Source organism: Eschrichtius robustus, chromosome 7, assembly GCF_028021215.1.
Source record: "Eschrichtius robustus isolate mEscRob2 chromosome 7, mEscRob2.pri, whole genome shotgun sequence".
NCBI lineage: Eukaryota > Metazoa > Chordata > Mammalia > Artiodactyla > Eschrichtiidae > Eschrichtius > Eschrichtius robustus.
Genome location: NC_090830.1, coordinates 85,959,563 through 85,974,240, shown reverse-complemented (window position 1 = coordinate 85,974,240; position 14,678 = coordinate 85,959,563). Strand labels below are relative to the sequence as shown.

General features: G+C 36.1%; 1 protein-coding gene across 4 annotated transcripts in view; it reads right to left on the bottom strand.

Moving 5' to 3' along the window:
• NRG3 (neuregulin 3) overlaps positions 1-14,678 on the bottom strand; it is a 1,080,447-nt gene that overhangs the window by 120,225 nt on the left and 945,544 nt on the right. For 2 of the 4 annotated variants that reach the window (XM_068548899.1, XM_068548901.1), the window contains exon 4: positions 12,207-12,233. In XM_068548899.1, the coding sequence (XP_068405000.1) occupies positions 12,207-12,233 (27 nt within the window). The remainder of the gene's footprint in view (positions 1-12,206; positions 12,234-14,678) is intronic. The other 2 variants (XM_068548903.1, XM_068548902.1) reach the window with 1 other exon arrangement.

The following is a 14,678-nucleotide window of genomic DNA, read 5'->3' as shown; positions in this document are numbered from 1 at the left end:
TGCGCAGGAAAGAAAGAGTAGAAAATAATATCAAAACAAGTACTTTTGACCCTTGAGCAACATGGGAGTTAGGGGCGCTGACCCATCACACAACAGAAAATCCGTGTATAACTTATAGTTGGCCCTCCTTATACACAATTCCCCTGTATCTGAAGATTCAACAACTGAGGAACATGTAGTACTGTAGTCTTTACTATTGAAAAAATTTCGGGTATAACTCTCGCCGTTCAAACCCTGTATTACTCAGGAGATAAGATCTAGAGATAGGCCATGATAACTATCTTGAGGTATTAGATGGAATATTCGGCAAAGGAACAGTTTAGAGAACAGATATAGGTTGACTGGAGAAACTATTTTCATCCATTCCAACAGTTGTTGGAATATGTACTGTTATTATCCCTGTCTTTATACAGGAAAACGGAGGCCTACAGAAGTTAATGTAACCAAAAGTCACAACACTAGTAAGTAAAAGAATGAAGATTAAGTCCCAGGAATCTATGACTTTATGGCACTGGTACGGGGAGCCAGGCTTCTTTTCAATATAAAGAACTGATCAGTTAAAAGGGACAGGTTCAACCAGAAAGATTATGGTGTGTTCAAGGAAGCAAGTGTGACTTTGTTTGAGAATGGCGTGGGTAGAGGAGATGAGGTTAGAGAAGTGAGTCAAGATGGGCCTAAGATGCGCTGGTACTTGGTATGCTCTTCTATCCCAGGCTTCAAAAGGCTGCCATGGTGGAATCTGACAAAAAAATCAGGGAACAAGGTAAGATTTCCTTAGACAACAAGGATTCCAAGACCCTGCAAATAATACCACAAACACCTTTTCTATCCATGCAAAAGATCTGTCATTTTCCTGGGCTGTGATAGGCAGAAGGTCTGATTCCATGTGGGGCTTAGGAGAGATAGAGGTCCACATCTGGAGTAGCTGCTGCCCCCTCTCAACTGTATCTCCTGGGCAATGTCCTCAGAAGGCAACCAAGGAACCAGGAAAGGGTAGGTGTCAGGAAAGTGCCGGATATGACTGCCAAAGCAAACAGCTGGTACACCCTCTATCTTGGAGGGTTTATGAACACACACGCAGACACAGACATGCAGATCAGTAAACAAACGGGGCAAACACAGTGCAACACATTAGGAAATGAAGAAAGGGAGGACATAATCTAAGTGACTAATATATGTCAATAAATGCATACATGGTGTGTTATATCATCCATCTTTATATTAATGAACCTTGAGAGAGATATTAGTCTTCACACATGTGGATGGATAGAAAGACAGAGATAGCCCATATCCCACAGCATATAGAAGATGAAGTCAAGATTTGATGCACCTCTGCCTGGCTTCAGAGTATATATATATTTCTCCATTACACTGCTTGAATACCATAGCATCTCTTTTTCTCAAAGCTATAGAAAAGTGGAATAACTGAAACACTGTTTTGATTCCATAGTACAACTCCAGAAAATAGATACCTTATTTTTTTTTTCTGGTAGGAACAATAATCTCCATATTCTCATACAAACATGTTATGACTGAAGTTAGCAGCCTGAATATAATGAGGAAATGAATAGGTGGTGAACAGATAAAGACACAGCTGTTATTACTTCATTAATATTGCCTTGAATGGCATCTTTTGGTAAGTTAAATGCTACCCTCTTTCTCAACAGCTGATCAACTAAGTTATCATGCTACCATTTATTTTCTGAAGCGTCCATATTTGAAGTGTTAAGCCATTTCACTCACAATAACAGCTTGGCTTTAAAATATTTCAATTGCTCTGACAGCAGGAACCATCATGCTCAGAACAGAGTTCACAGGTTGCATTTGCCATGTTAAACAACTATACCTTCCCAGAGATAACCTGGAAACAACTTAGTATTATTTTTGACTAATTCCCATCATGTAACAAGCAGAGTTAACCATGGAGATTCACACAGCACTCTTACTCCAATTTCCCCTGCTCGTCTCCCCCATTAATTCTGCTTATCTTTTTGCACTCCTTATAACAATTTTAATTCAGCCTTCCTGGGGGGTGAAGTGTGAGATAGAAATGGGTTGGGAGGGGGCCATGCCTCACCATGTTTACAGCCCTAAACCTAGGGTTACCAGATAAAATACTCAAAATTGAGTTGATTTGGATTTTATGTAAGCAACAAATAAGCTTTTATATAAATATGCCCCACTAAATTCAACAACATGTCTATACTAAACAATTATTTGTTGTGTATCTGAAATTCAAATTTAAGTGGATGTCCTGCATTTTATTTGCTAAGTCTGGCAACCCTACCCATCATGCACTTTCTATAGCTGAGGCCCTGGTTGAGTATATGTATATCCTCAACTCAGTATGATGGAAATATTAATAAAGGGAATGTAGCCATCCTGCATAACCAGATTGAAGATATAAAGACATCTCTTTAGAACCAAATTCTGAAAGGGGATCTCCAGACTTCACAGATATTGCTCTTTTTAGAGAACTGACCCTGAAAACTTAGCTGACATTTCCTGGAATGCCCTGGAAAATGGCCCCCACTCTATAAGATAACATTAATGTTCAATTTCCCCTTTCCAGAAGTATCAGAGTGATGGAGACAGACTAAAGGGAAACCTCAGATGGCATTTGGGTCAGAAATCCACATCACTGAAGTCGCTCCCAGAAGGAACAGTAATTACAATAGCTCATTTGACTGAGCACTTAATAAGTGCCAGGCTTTGCGCTAAGTGCTTTATATGCCTTATGTATTTTGATCTTTCCAACAACCCTCTGAGATTGATTAGGCCATCATCCCTCTTACACAGATTGGAAGCTGCAAGATTAGAGATGATAAATCTCTGGCCCTAGGTCATACATTTACTAAAAGGTGGAGCCAGAATTAAATCAAGTCTGCCTGTCCCTTTATGTCAAAATTTCTCACCTTGTAGGCAGAGATCTCCTACATCAAATGTTAAAACCAAGAGCCTGGGGTCCATCCCAGAACTACCTAATCAGATATCTAAAGCTGAAAACAGGAATTTACATCTGTAACAAGCTTCCCGGGGCCTGGGATGAAACTTAAAGTTGAAAGCTCTTGAATTATGTTATTTTGATTACGTAGGTTATTCCATTATTCTGTTTCTCAAACTGCAGCCATGACACTCACAGAAAGCACAGACCTGTCAGCAATAACAACCAATTTATGAGCTATTCTATGAGAAGATACCTGGTCAATCAGTATCCTCTAGGACACTGGCCCACTTCTAGGGCTGCACAGAATACCTGAATGAGCTGAAAGCCACACCTTTGAAATGCTACCCTTCCCTCAAAGAGCAGTTCGATGTCCATTATGGCCATGGCTCTGCTCACTGCACCTCAGCCCCACTGCTTCCCCAGGTGTTCTGCCTTTGTTTATTTCTCTATGCTTGACACAGATAAATGGGCATTCATCTATATAATGTTGACAGCATTGTTCAAAGAACAAGCATTTGGTGAATATTTGAAGTAAAATCTTGAGCTTGGCCCAATAGCTAGGATTTTGCGTGCAGTGTCTTCAGGCAACCTCTACACACAGCTACTGACAGAATAAGCTATTTAAGGGAAATCTGATCACTCCCTGCTTGAAACCACTGAAGGCTCTTTCACAACAAGATAAAGTTATACTTCTTTCAAAGTGCATCCTAAGGTCATCATAATCTGCTGTGACCTGACTGACCAGCCATACCACCTGCCACACTGCCTTTCATGTGTATTACTTTCTCCAATTACCTGGGTCTTGCCATTTCCTAAAATCCTCATGCTCTTTCATCTCTTATTTATCTGTGTTCTTCCTTGTTCCTTTCCCTCATCTTCCCTTTTGTCATCTCCCAGCTGCAGGAATACTTTTTATCCTTCCACATAAAGACGTCCTTAACTGTTCGAATGAGATGTGGGTACGCCTTCCTCTCTGTTCCTTTCTTCCAGGATTTACCAGAGTATGGTCCCTAAGACCCTAGCTCTAAGAAACATGCTTCTCTGGAAAAATAATTCAGAAAATGTTGCCTCCTATAATCTTCTTGCTGAGAGTTATGAATAGATAGAAGTATACCAAAGGCTTTGTGAAATCGTGCAACAGAGGTACAGAACCTAGTGTTTCCCACATGTATGTGAACTCAAACCCTATTTACATGTGTGAGTATGAACCAAGTATTAACATCTTGCAGATGTTTGAGAAACCCCTTCTTGCATTTTTAAAAATAATAATAATAATAATAAATAAAAGAAACACCAAAACTTCAATTAAAGTCTTTTTTGCACTGAACTGCAATGATTGGTTTGCAAGTCTGTTCCACACACTGAATTGTGAATTTCTTGAGAGTCTGTTGTACTTGTCTTTGTGTTGCTCTGGGCTGGCACATGACCTGACTTTCCAAAGGGGCTCCACACATTCCAGTTGGCTGAAACATTGAGAGCTCACGAAGTAGACTCTCTGTTTATTGAGAAGCAGCAGTATCATATTCACTTTGCTGCATCTTCAGATGTTCTATCCAACACCCATTTTCTTTTTCCCTCTCTTCTATTCCACAGATTCATCCTGGCTCCTGAAGCAATGGTCAGGGAGAATGGGATATAAAAGCCCATTTGTTTTTTTAACCTCTTTGGGATTTACTTTCCAATGACAATCTGAACTTCTTTGTTCTTTTTTTTTTTTTCACTTTCTTCTTTTTTCTAGAACATTTCAGAAGGTCTTTGGAACCTACTATCAACTAATGCACATTTTAGATAATTGGTATATAAATGTAATTAACTTGATACTGGTTAAGATCTCAAATTCTTTTGAGTCCAATTTGACAATCCGAAATCCAATGCTTTCTGTTAGATCTTAATTCAGTCTGGTAGAGTACAATCACGCTTCATAAAAGGTTCAATAATTTTATGAGTGTCTAATCTATGTCTTTTTTTTATTCCATTAATAAAAATGTTTCCATAGAGGCCACCAAAAGTTCCACTCATGGCTGATCTTGATCCTCCATATAGCATTTTATTGCCCCAAATCTACTTACCATTAAATTGGTATAATCCATGCTTCACCATATTACAAAAGAAGTTGATGAGAGCCTACCCAAGGTTTTGCTAGAGTCTATATATTCACTATCTACACAGAAACTCCCAATCTAGTCATTTAGCAGCTTTATGAAAATTTTCCTAATATCAATGTAGCAAAAATGTAGTGGTCCTATGTCAGCTTTCAGTGAAAAGTCCTGCTTTTTCCAATAGTTCACAACAAATACGTTTCTCAATGTCTACCTACAAAACTTCATTAACCAATTCTGGAATCCATTCTATAAATGTATTTACAAAAATGTCCATTTTCTCTTTTGTAGAAACCATAATTAATATATCTGCATATTTTTCCGGTGTATCTCTTGGTTGTAGTCATTCCTCAAAGAGGATCACTGAAAGCGTTTGATTCCACCTGAAAATTCTGTCTAAAGTAAACTAAAATTCTGAATTTAGTTTATTTGATGAAGTAGTCATGACTTTGTTTAGAGACTTTTACTTCTAAGCACTGGAGGTACCCATATGTGCAAATGACAATTGGCTAATGATATATAAAGCCAAAATATTATCCTTACAATGTTAGATTAATCATATATATAAAGCCAAAATATTATCCTTACACACATGGCTAGGAAGTCTTGGGAAGAATACAAATTAAATCAAGATATCTCTTATTAGAAAGAAAGTAAGGAAGGAAAGAAAGTAAGGGAGGGAGAGAAGGAGGAAGAAAGGAAGGAAGGAAGGAAGGAAGGAAGGAAGGAAGGAAGGAAGGAAGGAAGGAAGGAAGGAAGGAAGGAAAGAAGGAAGGAAGAAAGGGAAAGAAAGAAAGAAAGAAAAAGAAAGAAAGAAAGGAAGGAAGGGAGAGAAGAATGAAAAACCTTGGAGGTGCTTGTGATTAAGAGAACCTGATTATTAGCTCTTGTACTAACACTTACGCTAAAAAAAATTCATAGTATAAGGAGAGGGAGTGGTCGTATTGTTAAAGAGAAAAATAAGTGAGCAAACAAGATTGTGTAAGTGTTTCTTAAGCAGCATTTTGGGAAACCATTGAGGAGATGGTTCAACTCACTATGCCATCTGGTACATGTCTCTCATCAGAGGAGATGGATGTGTAAGGCTTTTATACCACAATGGCATTCAACAGCAGAGGCACCCAACTAATGTCACTCAACCATCTGTAATCACCACGAAACCTTCAAATATTGATACACTACAACTTCTGTAGATTATTCTACATAAGAAACTGAAATTACCAGCCAATGGGAGCCTTTTGTTACACATGACAGTTAAAATTCTGAATGTAAAGCTATAAACTGGCATCTGGTTCATTTTCATTTTTTGTAGCTTGGATAAAGTGAGTTACTACCTAAGATTCTCATGACCTCATGGTACTTGGAAAACATTACTTCTAAACTTTAGGACTAGATACAAAATTGCATTGTCATTTGAAAGATTGCCAGAGTACAACCTCTCTTGAGTAATCCTGAAGCCTTCATGTGTTAGGTGCTCAGCAGCTGGTCACCAGCAGAATTCAAGAACTCTGGAGGAAGATAGACTCTGGTTCAAATCCTGTATTTTCCACTTGCTCTTTGGATGAGATACTCCATCTAAATAGACCTCAGTTTTGCTGTTTATAAGATAGGGATATAAATAGTTTCTACCTCATGCCTTTTTTTTTTTTTAATAAATTTATTTATTGTATTTATTTATTTTTGGCTGTATTGGGTCTCCGTTGCTGTGTGCGGGCTTTCTCTAGTTGTGGCGAGAGGGGGCTACTCTTCCTTGCAGTGCGCGGGCTTCTCATTGCGGTGGCTTCTCTCGTTGTGGAGCACAGGCTGTAGGCACACAAGCTTCAGTAGTTGTGGCACGCGGGCTCAGTAGTTGTGGCGCACGGGCTTAGTTGCTCTGCGGCATGTGGGATCTTCCCGGACCGGAGCTTGAACCTGTGTCCCCTGCATTGGCAGGCGGATTCTTAACCACTGCACCACCAGGGAAGCCCCCTTTTTTTTTTTGAGAATGAAATGAAATAATGTAAATTTGGTGGCACATGTCAAGTATTAAATAATGGTAAGTTACATTACTCTGAGACATCTGCTTTCTCATGTGGTTTAATATAAGAAAAAACTAAACACGTACCCTTTTGAATGAATCCCCTATACAAACACATTTATCCATAAATTAGCATTTTATTTTATAAGAAAACAATATAGTCAGGTGAATAAAAACATTTCTGTTCCAAATAAGTCTAATTCAGAGATTTCAGCCTAAAGAAGGGGGATCCTCATTTTTATATCTCTAATGCTGTTTCACAAATTAGGGCATACACATGAATTCATTTGACTGACATATGAGCTTGTTAGATTTAAAGGAACACACACCAATTCATTCATAATAATCAGTGTAGCTTTAAGGAAAGTATCCCCACCTCATATCATCTAAACAGAATTAAAAACTGGTCATTTCTCAGGAGATAAACTTCAGTGCTTACTAAAATATCCTAAAAGTATTCTTTTTTACATGAGAGGATGAAGAGATACTAAATATATGGTGAAGTTTGAAGTAATAACTTTCTCAATTCTGAATCTACACATATATTTTAGACGATAGACATTTCTAACCCTCTCCTTATAGGCAACTCAGTATTTCTTTTGTCTTCTTTTTTTAACTTCAAAACATAGGATTATTTTAGAATATCTTTTTAAGATTATAGTTAAATATCTGACTTTTCCCAAGTTTTATAAATCTTTTGATTAAAAAAATATATACCAGAGTTTACTTAGACTGCACAAATATATTATGCTATCCTAAACACAATATCAAATCACAAATGACATTTAACTGGCAGAGTTCATTTTATTTTTTCATATGAGAATGAAAGAAATTTGCATAAAAGATCTCCCACACAATCTTCAATTCTCCCTGTGGTTTGCTAATACATTTGCAAATGGCACTGCACCTGCTTTTATACAAACATCTTTGATGCCTAGAGCATCAAATGCATCAGGGCACTGTCAGAGACATAGCTGCGTAACAAATAGCTCAAATGGATATAATGAGATATGCTCCATGATTGAGCACCTGACACAGTAGTGAGATATTTCTCAGATGAGAAATCCCTCTTCATGATCAATGCACCTTCCAAACTTGGCCAGTCTGAAATGCCCTTTGGCCATCTGTCTTGTCCGGATGATTGGTCGGATTTCTCACACAACTCAAAGAGTACTTGTGCTTAGAAAGAAGTTTGTCTGTACCATCTCCTGATCTATCCACGCTGTGAGGGAAAGTTTGAATATCTGACCTTAAAAATATCAATTTTCCCTCATGCATTTATGAATGAGTAGGTTAAGTCATGACCTCAAGAAATATTTTTTGATTATTGGTTTACTATAAACCCTTTTATTTCAAATTTTTTTTACAAACACAATTTTGTGTTTTTATGCACCTTCAAATTCCTGACCTAACTATGCCAGGTAACTGTATTTTTTTAAACTGATACTGTATTCTAGAGCAGTATTTGTTGTTGAAATTTGCATTGTTCCAATCCCAGTGGCATCATTAAAAAAAAAAATTCATGAATATCATTAAGGAAAAATCTTTTTGAAGGCTGACAGTTTTATGGACATTAGGCTTGGCATGGTTTATTCAATAGGATAATTATTTTACTGAAGTTGATGTCCTCTCTTCAGTCCTAAAGCAGTGACACCAGGGAGCTCAGAGACACTGACTGAAATAGCAAGGCTCCCACTAATGTGGAAGCAATGTGGGGCTAGTCTAAATTTGGACTGGAGCAACACTTGGTACAGCTTATCCACTCTGGCTGGTACCCAGCTTAAATTTCTCCCCTCCTGGGAAGATGTTTCTGAATTTCCCAAGCCCATTTAGTGGCTTTTGTTTTTAATTTTTTTCGTTGTATTTTGCCTATGCCGTTTTAATAGCACTTGTTATGTCACCTCAACTATGTGTAGCTTTCTCTACCTTTAATTTCAGAACCTTTAGTCATTAAGGGATGTGGATTATATATCTGCATGTTCAATATCTTATACATATGGCATATAGTAAGTGTGATAAGTATATGTTGATTAAATAATAGTAGGATTCTTGAAGTATATGATTTGGAGTTCTCTGCTATAAATAAGAATTTGTTGAACTTTCTGATGTGTTTTGAGTCTGATCCGTAGGAGTGCACACATGACATGGCCATTGGGAATAAAAAGACTTGGGGAAAAGACACGTGTGCTTCAGATCATCACCTTGTGATCAAGTCAAAGAAAGATGAAATTAACATTGCCCAAAGCAAGAATGATGAAAGTTGAGAAGAAAGGTATTCTGAAATTCATTAAAAGAGAACTGGCATTGAATACTTGTAGGCACACCAATAAACTGACATAATTAAATTTATAGAGAGTATGCCTACATTTCTGCTTCTCAGCTTCATTTATACCTAGAGATACCATATTATTGTGATGATATCATCTCCCATGGAACAAATTTTACCCATATGGATTCTAAAATTACAAGTTAAATCTGAAAATACTTATTCCCAAAGCAAGAAACAGAATATTATACATTCAGTTAGAGCAACCTGTGGGGGTGAACAAGGTCTAGAATTAGTGAGGCCAGTGAAAACAGTTTATTCATTAAGTCTATAAACCTATTTATCATTCCAAATACTCCTTCATCATTTGTCATTCTCTATATGCATATTAAGTACTCCCTTTGACTCTGACTTTGCCCAACCCCTTCCCTCCAAGGCAAACTCTACTGCTGGATTCACATATTGAGAATCCATTCCCTGTAAAGCTTTATAGCTATAATTTGACTTCACCTTTTGTAAGACTCATTATAACATCAGTTAGGCTTGAGATTCATATAGATGAATTACACAATAACCTCTTATTTTTCCCCTATTGGTAACTAAATTATTTTAAATATTTTAAAACAGACCTCTTAATACATATCTTGATTCCATAGCAAATCGTTATACTATAAGGTATAAGTGTCACTGAAAATCCTCAGGGAAAGCCCAATAGGATGATGACTCATCCATTTATTTCAACAGTGATAATTATTATTTATGTACCAAGTTTAGTTTACTATAACTGTGGCCATACCATTTGTGGGGTTTGATGCTATCCCAGTCCCACACACCACCACGCAGTGTTTCTTATATCTACAGTCATTCTACTACATAACTTCTGGAGCCTCTATTCTCTGAGCCAGCAATCACCACAGTCTAGTGGAGCAAATTTCTCTACTGATTAGGCTAAGTATCTGCTATCCTCAAATGACTGTTGATGCTCAACTTCCATGCTGCTAATCCCCACCATCATCAGTAAGTGAGGAAAGTACAAACCACATGTCCTCTCAACAATTTACACTCTACCACATAACCATGCCCATGGTTTTCTGTAATTCTTGGTTCATATGACTACAACCTCCTCTTCATGCCAACAACTTGTTTGAGGACTCCCATGGTGACTACTCATTAATTCCACTCAGATTAGCCATTCCCTATTCATCTCAATACGCATCTACCTTACATTCCATAATGCTTCATTTCAATGTTACCTTGAATTTCATTGCCCTTATGAGTTTTCATCACATCTATCTACCAAAACCCCAAATCTGCCAGATTTGAGCTGTCTGCTTTTTCTATGATCCAATACCTAGATAATAGAGCACTAATGAGTAATATCACACAACAGGAAGATCAATTTTAGTATAAGTATGTCATCACTAATCTCTAATTAACCCTCAAAACTTCCAGAAATATAACTATCAACTTAACATCTTCTCTCAAATATATCAAAGGCACCCAGAACTCAAAATTTCCAAACCTAATCTAGTAAAACATCTCCCATAAATCTGTTCTTCTTCTAGTCTTCTTTTTCAGAAAATGGGCCCACATTTTATCTAAATATGCAAACTATTAAACCCTGCAGTCATCCTTGAAAATCTCTCTTTTCTAACCTTCAACATCAATTCCTCTCAAATACTGGTTGCTATCACGTCCCCAATATCTGTCAGTTTTTCCTCTCACATTTTCCATTATCACAGGAGTCCAAGCTAATATCATCTTGCCTTGAATAGGTCTTTAGAAACTTTAAATTTTATATTTATCAGTTTTATTACCTAATTATCATCTGAAAGATTCCTAGACTGTAAGCTCCATCAAACCAGCTTTTATGGTCCATTTTTACTCACTATTTTATCTGTAGCATGTTGCATTTTTTCTTTGCTTAGAGTGAGCAACTGATAAATATTTGCTGAATTAATGGATTAATGGATAAATGAAAACAAGCAAATTTGTAAGTATTATCACAGAGAACATATGCAGGTATAAAGCAAGTATTCACATCTATATCATATAAGAGAAAAACCTGAAGTTCAACAAAAGCTGAGCAAGGAGAACCTATGAATTTGGATTCAAATTTGGGTCCTCAGTTTCACTAACTTTAACTCCTGAGTATCTTTCTATTTTAGTACCATGATGTCTATCAATCCTATGGAATGCTTTTTCTTTACATTTACTTATAATATAGACTCAGAAAAGTATGTCCAATTCTTAATGTAATTATCTGTGAGTATAGAAAATAATTACTGTGCAAGGTCTAATCCTTTTAAAAACACACCATTCTCTACAAATACTTTCAAAATAAATATTTTCACTTTGTAAATGAAAACATTTATAGAGCCCATACTCCAAAATTAAGATTGACCAAAATATATCCAAAGTAGTCATCATGCAAGAGGAAAAAAAAAAAAGAGCAGAAAATAACAAAAACTGATATTTTTAAACCATCACCATTATTTTCTACTATTTATTGAGTGTTTGCCATCTTGCAGACATTGTGCTAAGCAATTTATATGTGCAATAAAATAGGAACTATCATTATCCCTCTTTACAGATAAGAAAATTGAGAATTAGAGCAAACAATCAAATCCAGGAGCCAAATTCACCTTCTGTAAGGTTCCAAAGCTGCACTTAACATTAAATTGCCTTCCCAATAAGTAGTTAAGTCTTTCATTTTGAGCCATTACTTAGTGAAAAATCGACAAAAACATTTTTTACTATTAATAGTACCCGACAGTGAGACATTTCAATTATAATCAGATGGGGAAGGAGAACACTATATACATTATCAAACTTAGCTTTTTCTGGATATTTAAGGAGAAAATTGTTTAGTCTTACCCATGAATTCAATCCCCAAGTGGTCTGCTACACCGAAGTCAGCATATAAGAAAGGAAAACAGAAAAAGAAAAAAAGGTTAGAAAAAATTCCACACAGAAATCAATGCTTATAAGATTGGCCTTTCAAGGCAAGGACTGTGTCTCAATTGTAACACCATGTTTGCTTGCGAAAGATAATTTAGTTTGCCCACAATTAGGGGTGCTTTGAACACTGATTGGTATTTCCCAGTAGCCTGGAATTTAGATGGGATAATATTGCCGAGTATGCTAAGTATAAATTTAGCCAATAAAAAAGGAAAGAAAGAAAAAAAGAAAAAAAAAAAAAAAAAAAAGGAAGGAAGGAAGGGAGGGAGGGAGAAAGAAAAAAAAAACTTCATATAAAGCATATCTGGAACTAAAGTTATTTTCAGAACTCATGATATTTTATGTAGAATAACTACTTGTTTAACATTAAACTTATTTTGAACCTTTATGTTAATAATATGTAGGTAAAGGACTTCTGCATGACAGGCCTTCACCAGGCACTCTTCACCTTCACAAAAAAGAAATGATGTTGGATCTTTTCCCCTTTATTTGTTAGATGAAGAAACTGTGCTTCATTGAGACTAAAAATCTTACATGAGGAAGACCCAGGGCATAAATCCAGTCTATCTGACCCTTTGGTCCTATGACCGTTAAACTTGATAGCACTTCCTATCAAAAACAAATGGTAGATGTGTCCATGTCTGTTCTATATTCCTATGGACAGCACACCATTTTGACCACCTAATGTCTGTGATCAATAGAGGGATAAACTGGGCCCTGCTATATCCAGCCATTCAACTTTGGAGATTTGTTTATTTAAATGGTGCTTTCTTTTAATCATTCAGTTATTCACTTATTCACTTTTAAAATTCATTGCATTATTTAATGATGATTTCTGTTGTAGTAATATGTTTCTTAAATGAGAATAAACGAAAAAAGAAAACCAGTATTCCTAAGATCATGTTTATTTCCAAGACTAATTTCTGGGCTCCCTTTTATGACTTCTCTATTTAGGAAAGATTTTCTTTTTAAAAAATATGCATTTAGTTATCTTGAATATTTCAATGCCTTTCTTATTTGTAAATAACTCATCTTTAAATTCTATTGTGGTAAAAAATATATAACATAAACCTTGTCATTTTGACAAATTTTAAGTGTACAATTCAGTGGTGTTAATTACATTCAAAATGTTGTGTAACCATGACCAATATATTTCCAAAACTTTTCTGTCACTCCGAAGAGAAACTCTACCCCCTAAGAAACAATTTCCCATTTTCCCCTCCCTGCCCTGTTCCTGGCAACCTCTAATCTACTTTACATATCTATGAATCTGCCTGTAAATAGTTCATTTTTTAAGTGATTAGGAATTACTTTAATTGAGAAATATCTCATATAAAGAACTATGGTAATGATGTTTTTTAAAAGTAGATGCATTTCTTCCTTTCCATGGCACTTTTTACCTGCTTAATATATACTATGATAGCTATCTAGCACACTTTCATAGAAAGACAAGATTTTTGTTCGCAAGTAATTCAGAAATCAGTGGGAGCCCACAGAGAGAAAGCTTTGAAAATTCTTTGTGATAGTGCTATAATGGAAAACAAGAAAATGTGCATTGGATAGAGTGGCCAAGAATCCATAAAAGCTTGCTCCTGGGAGGAGGAGAATGTACTTTTTGAATGGAGACTGTAGAAAAGTTGGCTAGACCATGTTTGGGTTCTTGTGTGAAAAAAATCTTCATGATTGTGTGCACTTAGGACACTAGAGAGAGACTAGAATTGTGGTATTTTAAAGCAGGGATTTGGGTGAGATTACCTATCATGAGACTAAAAGAAAAAAAAAAAAAAAAAGATTGGGGATAAAAAAACCTTCTGCCTACAGCCAGAACAGCCATTAGCCCTAGCCTGTTTGAACAAGAACTTTCTAGTAGAATATATAAGATAGATAACCAGCAAGGACCTACTGTATACCACAGGGAACTCTGCTCAATATTCTGTGATAACCTATATGAGAAAAGAATCTGAAAAAGAATGAATATATGTATATGTATAACCGAATCACTTTGCTGTATACCTGAAACTAACACAACATTGTAAATCAACTATACTCCAATAAAATTAAAAAATAAAATAAAATAAAACTGATGTGGTACAATGGAATATTATCCAGCCTTAAGAAAGAATAATGCCATCTGCAGCAACATGGATGGACCTAGAAATTATCATACTAAGTGAAATAAGTCAGAAAGAGAAAGACAAATACCATATGATATCACTTATATGTGGAATCTGAAATATGACACAAATGAACTTATTTACGAAACAAAAAGAGACTCACACATAGAAAACAAAGTTATGGTTACCAAAGGGGAAAGGGACCAAAGGGATAAAGTAGGAGTCTGGGATTAGCAGGTACAAACTACTACACATAAAACAGATAAACAACAAG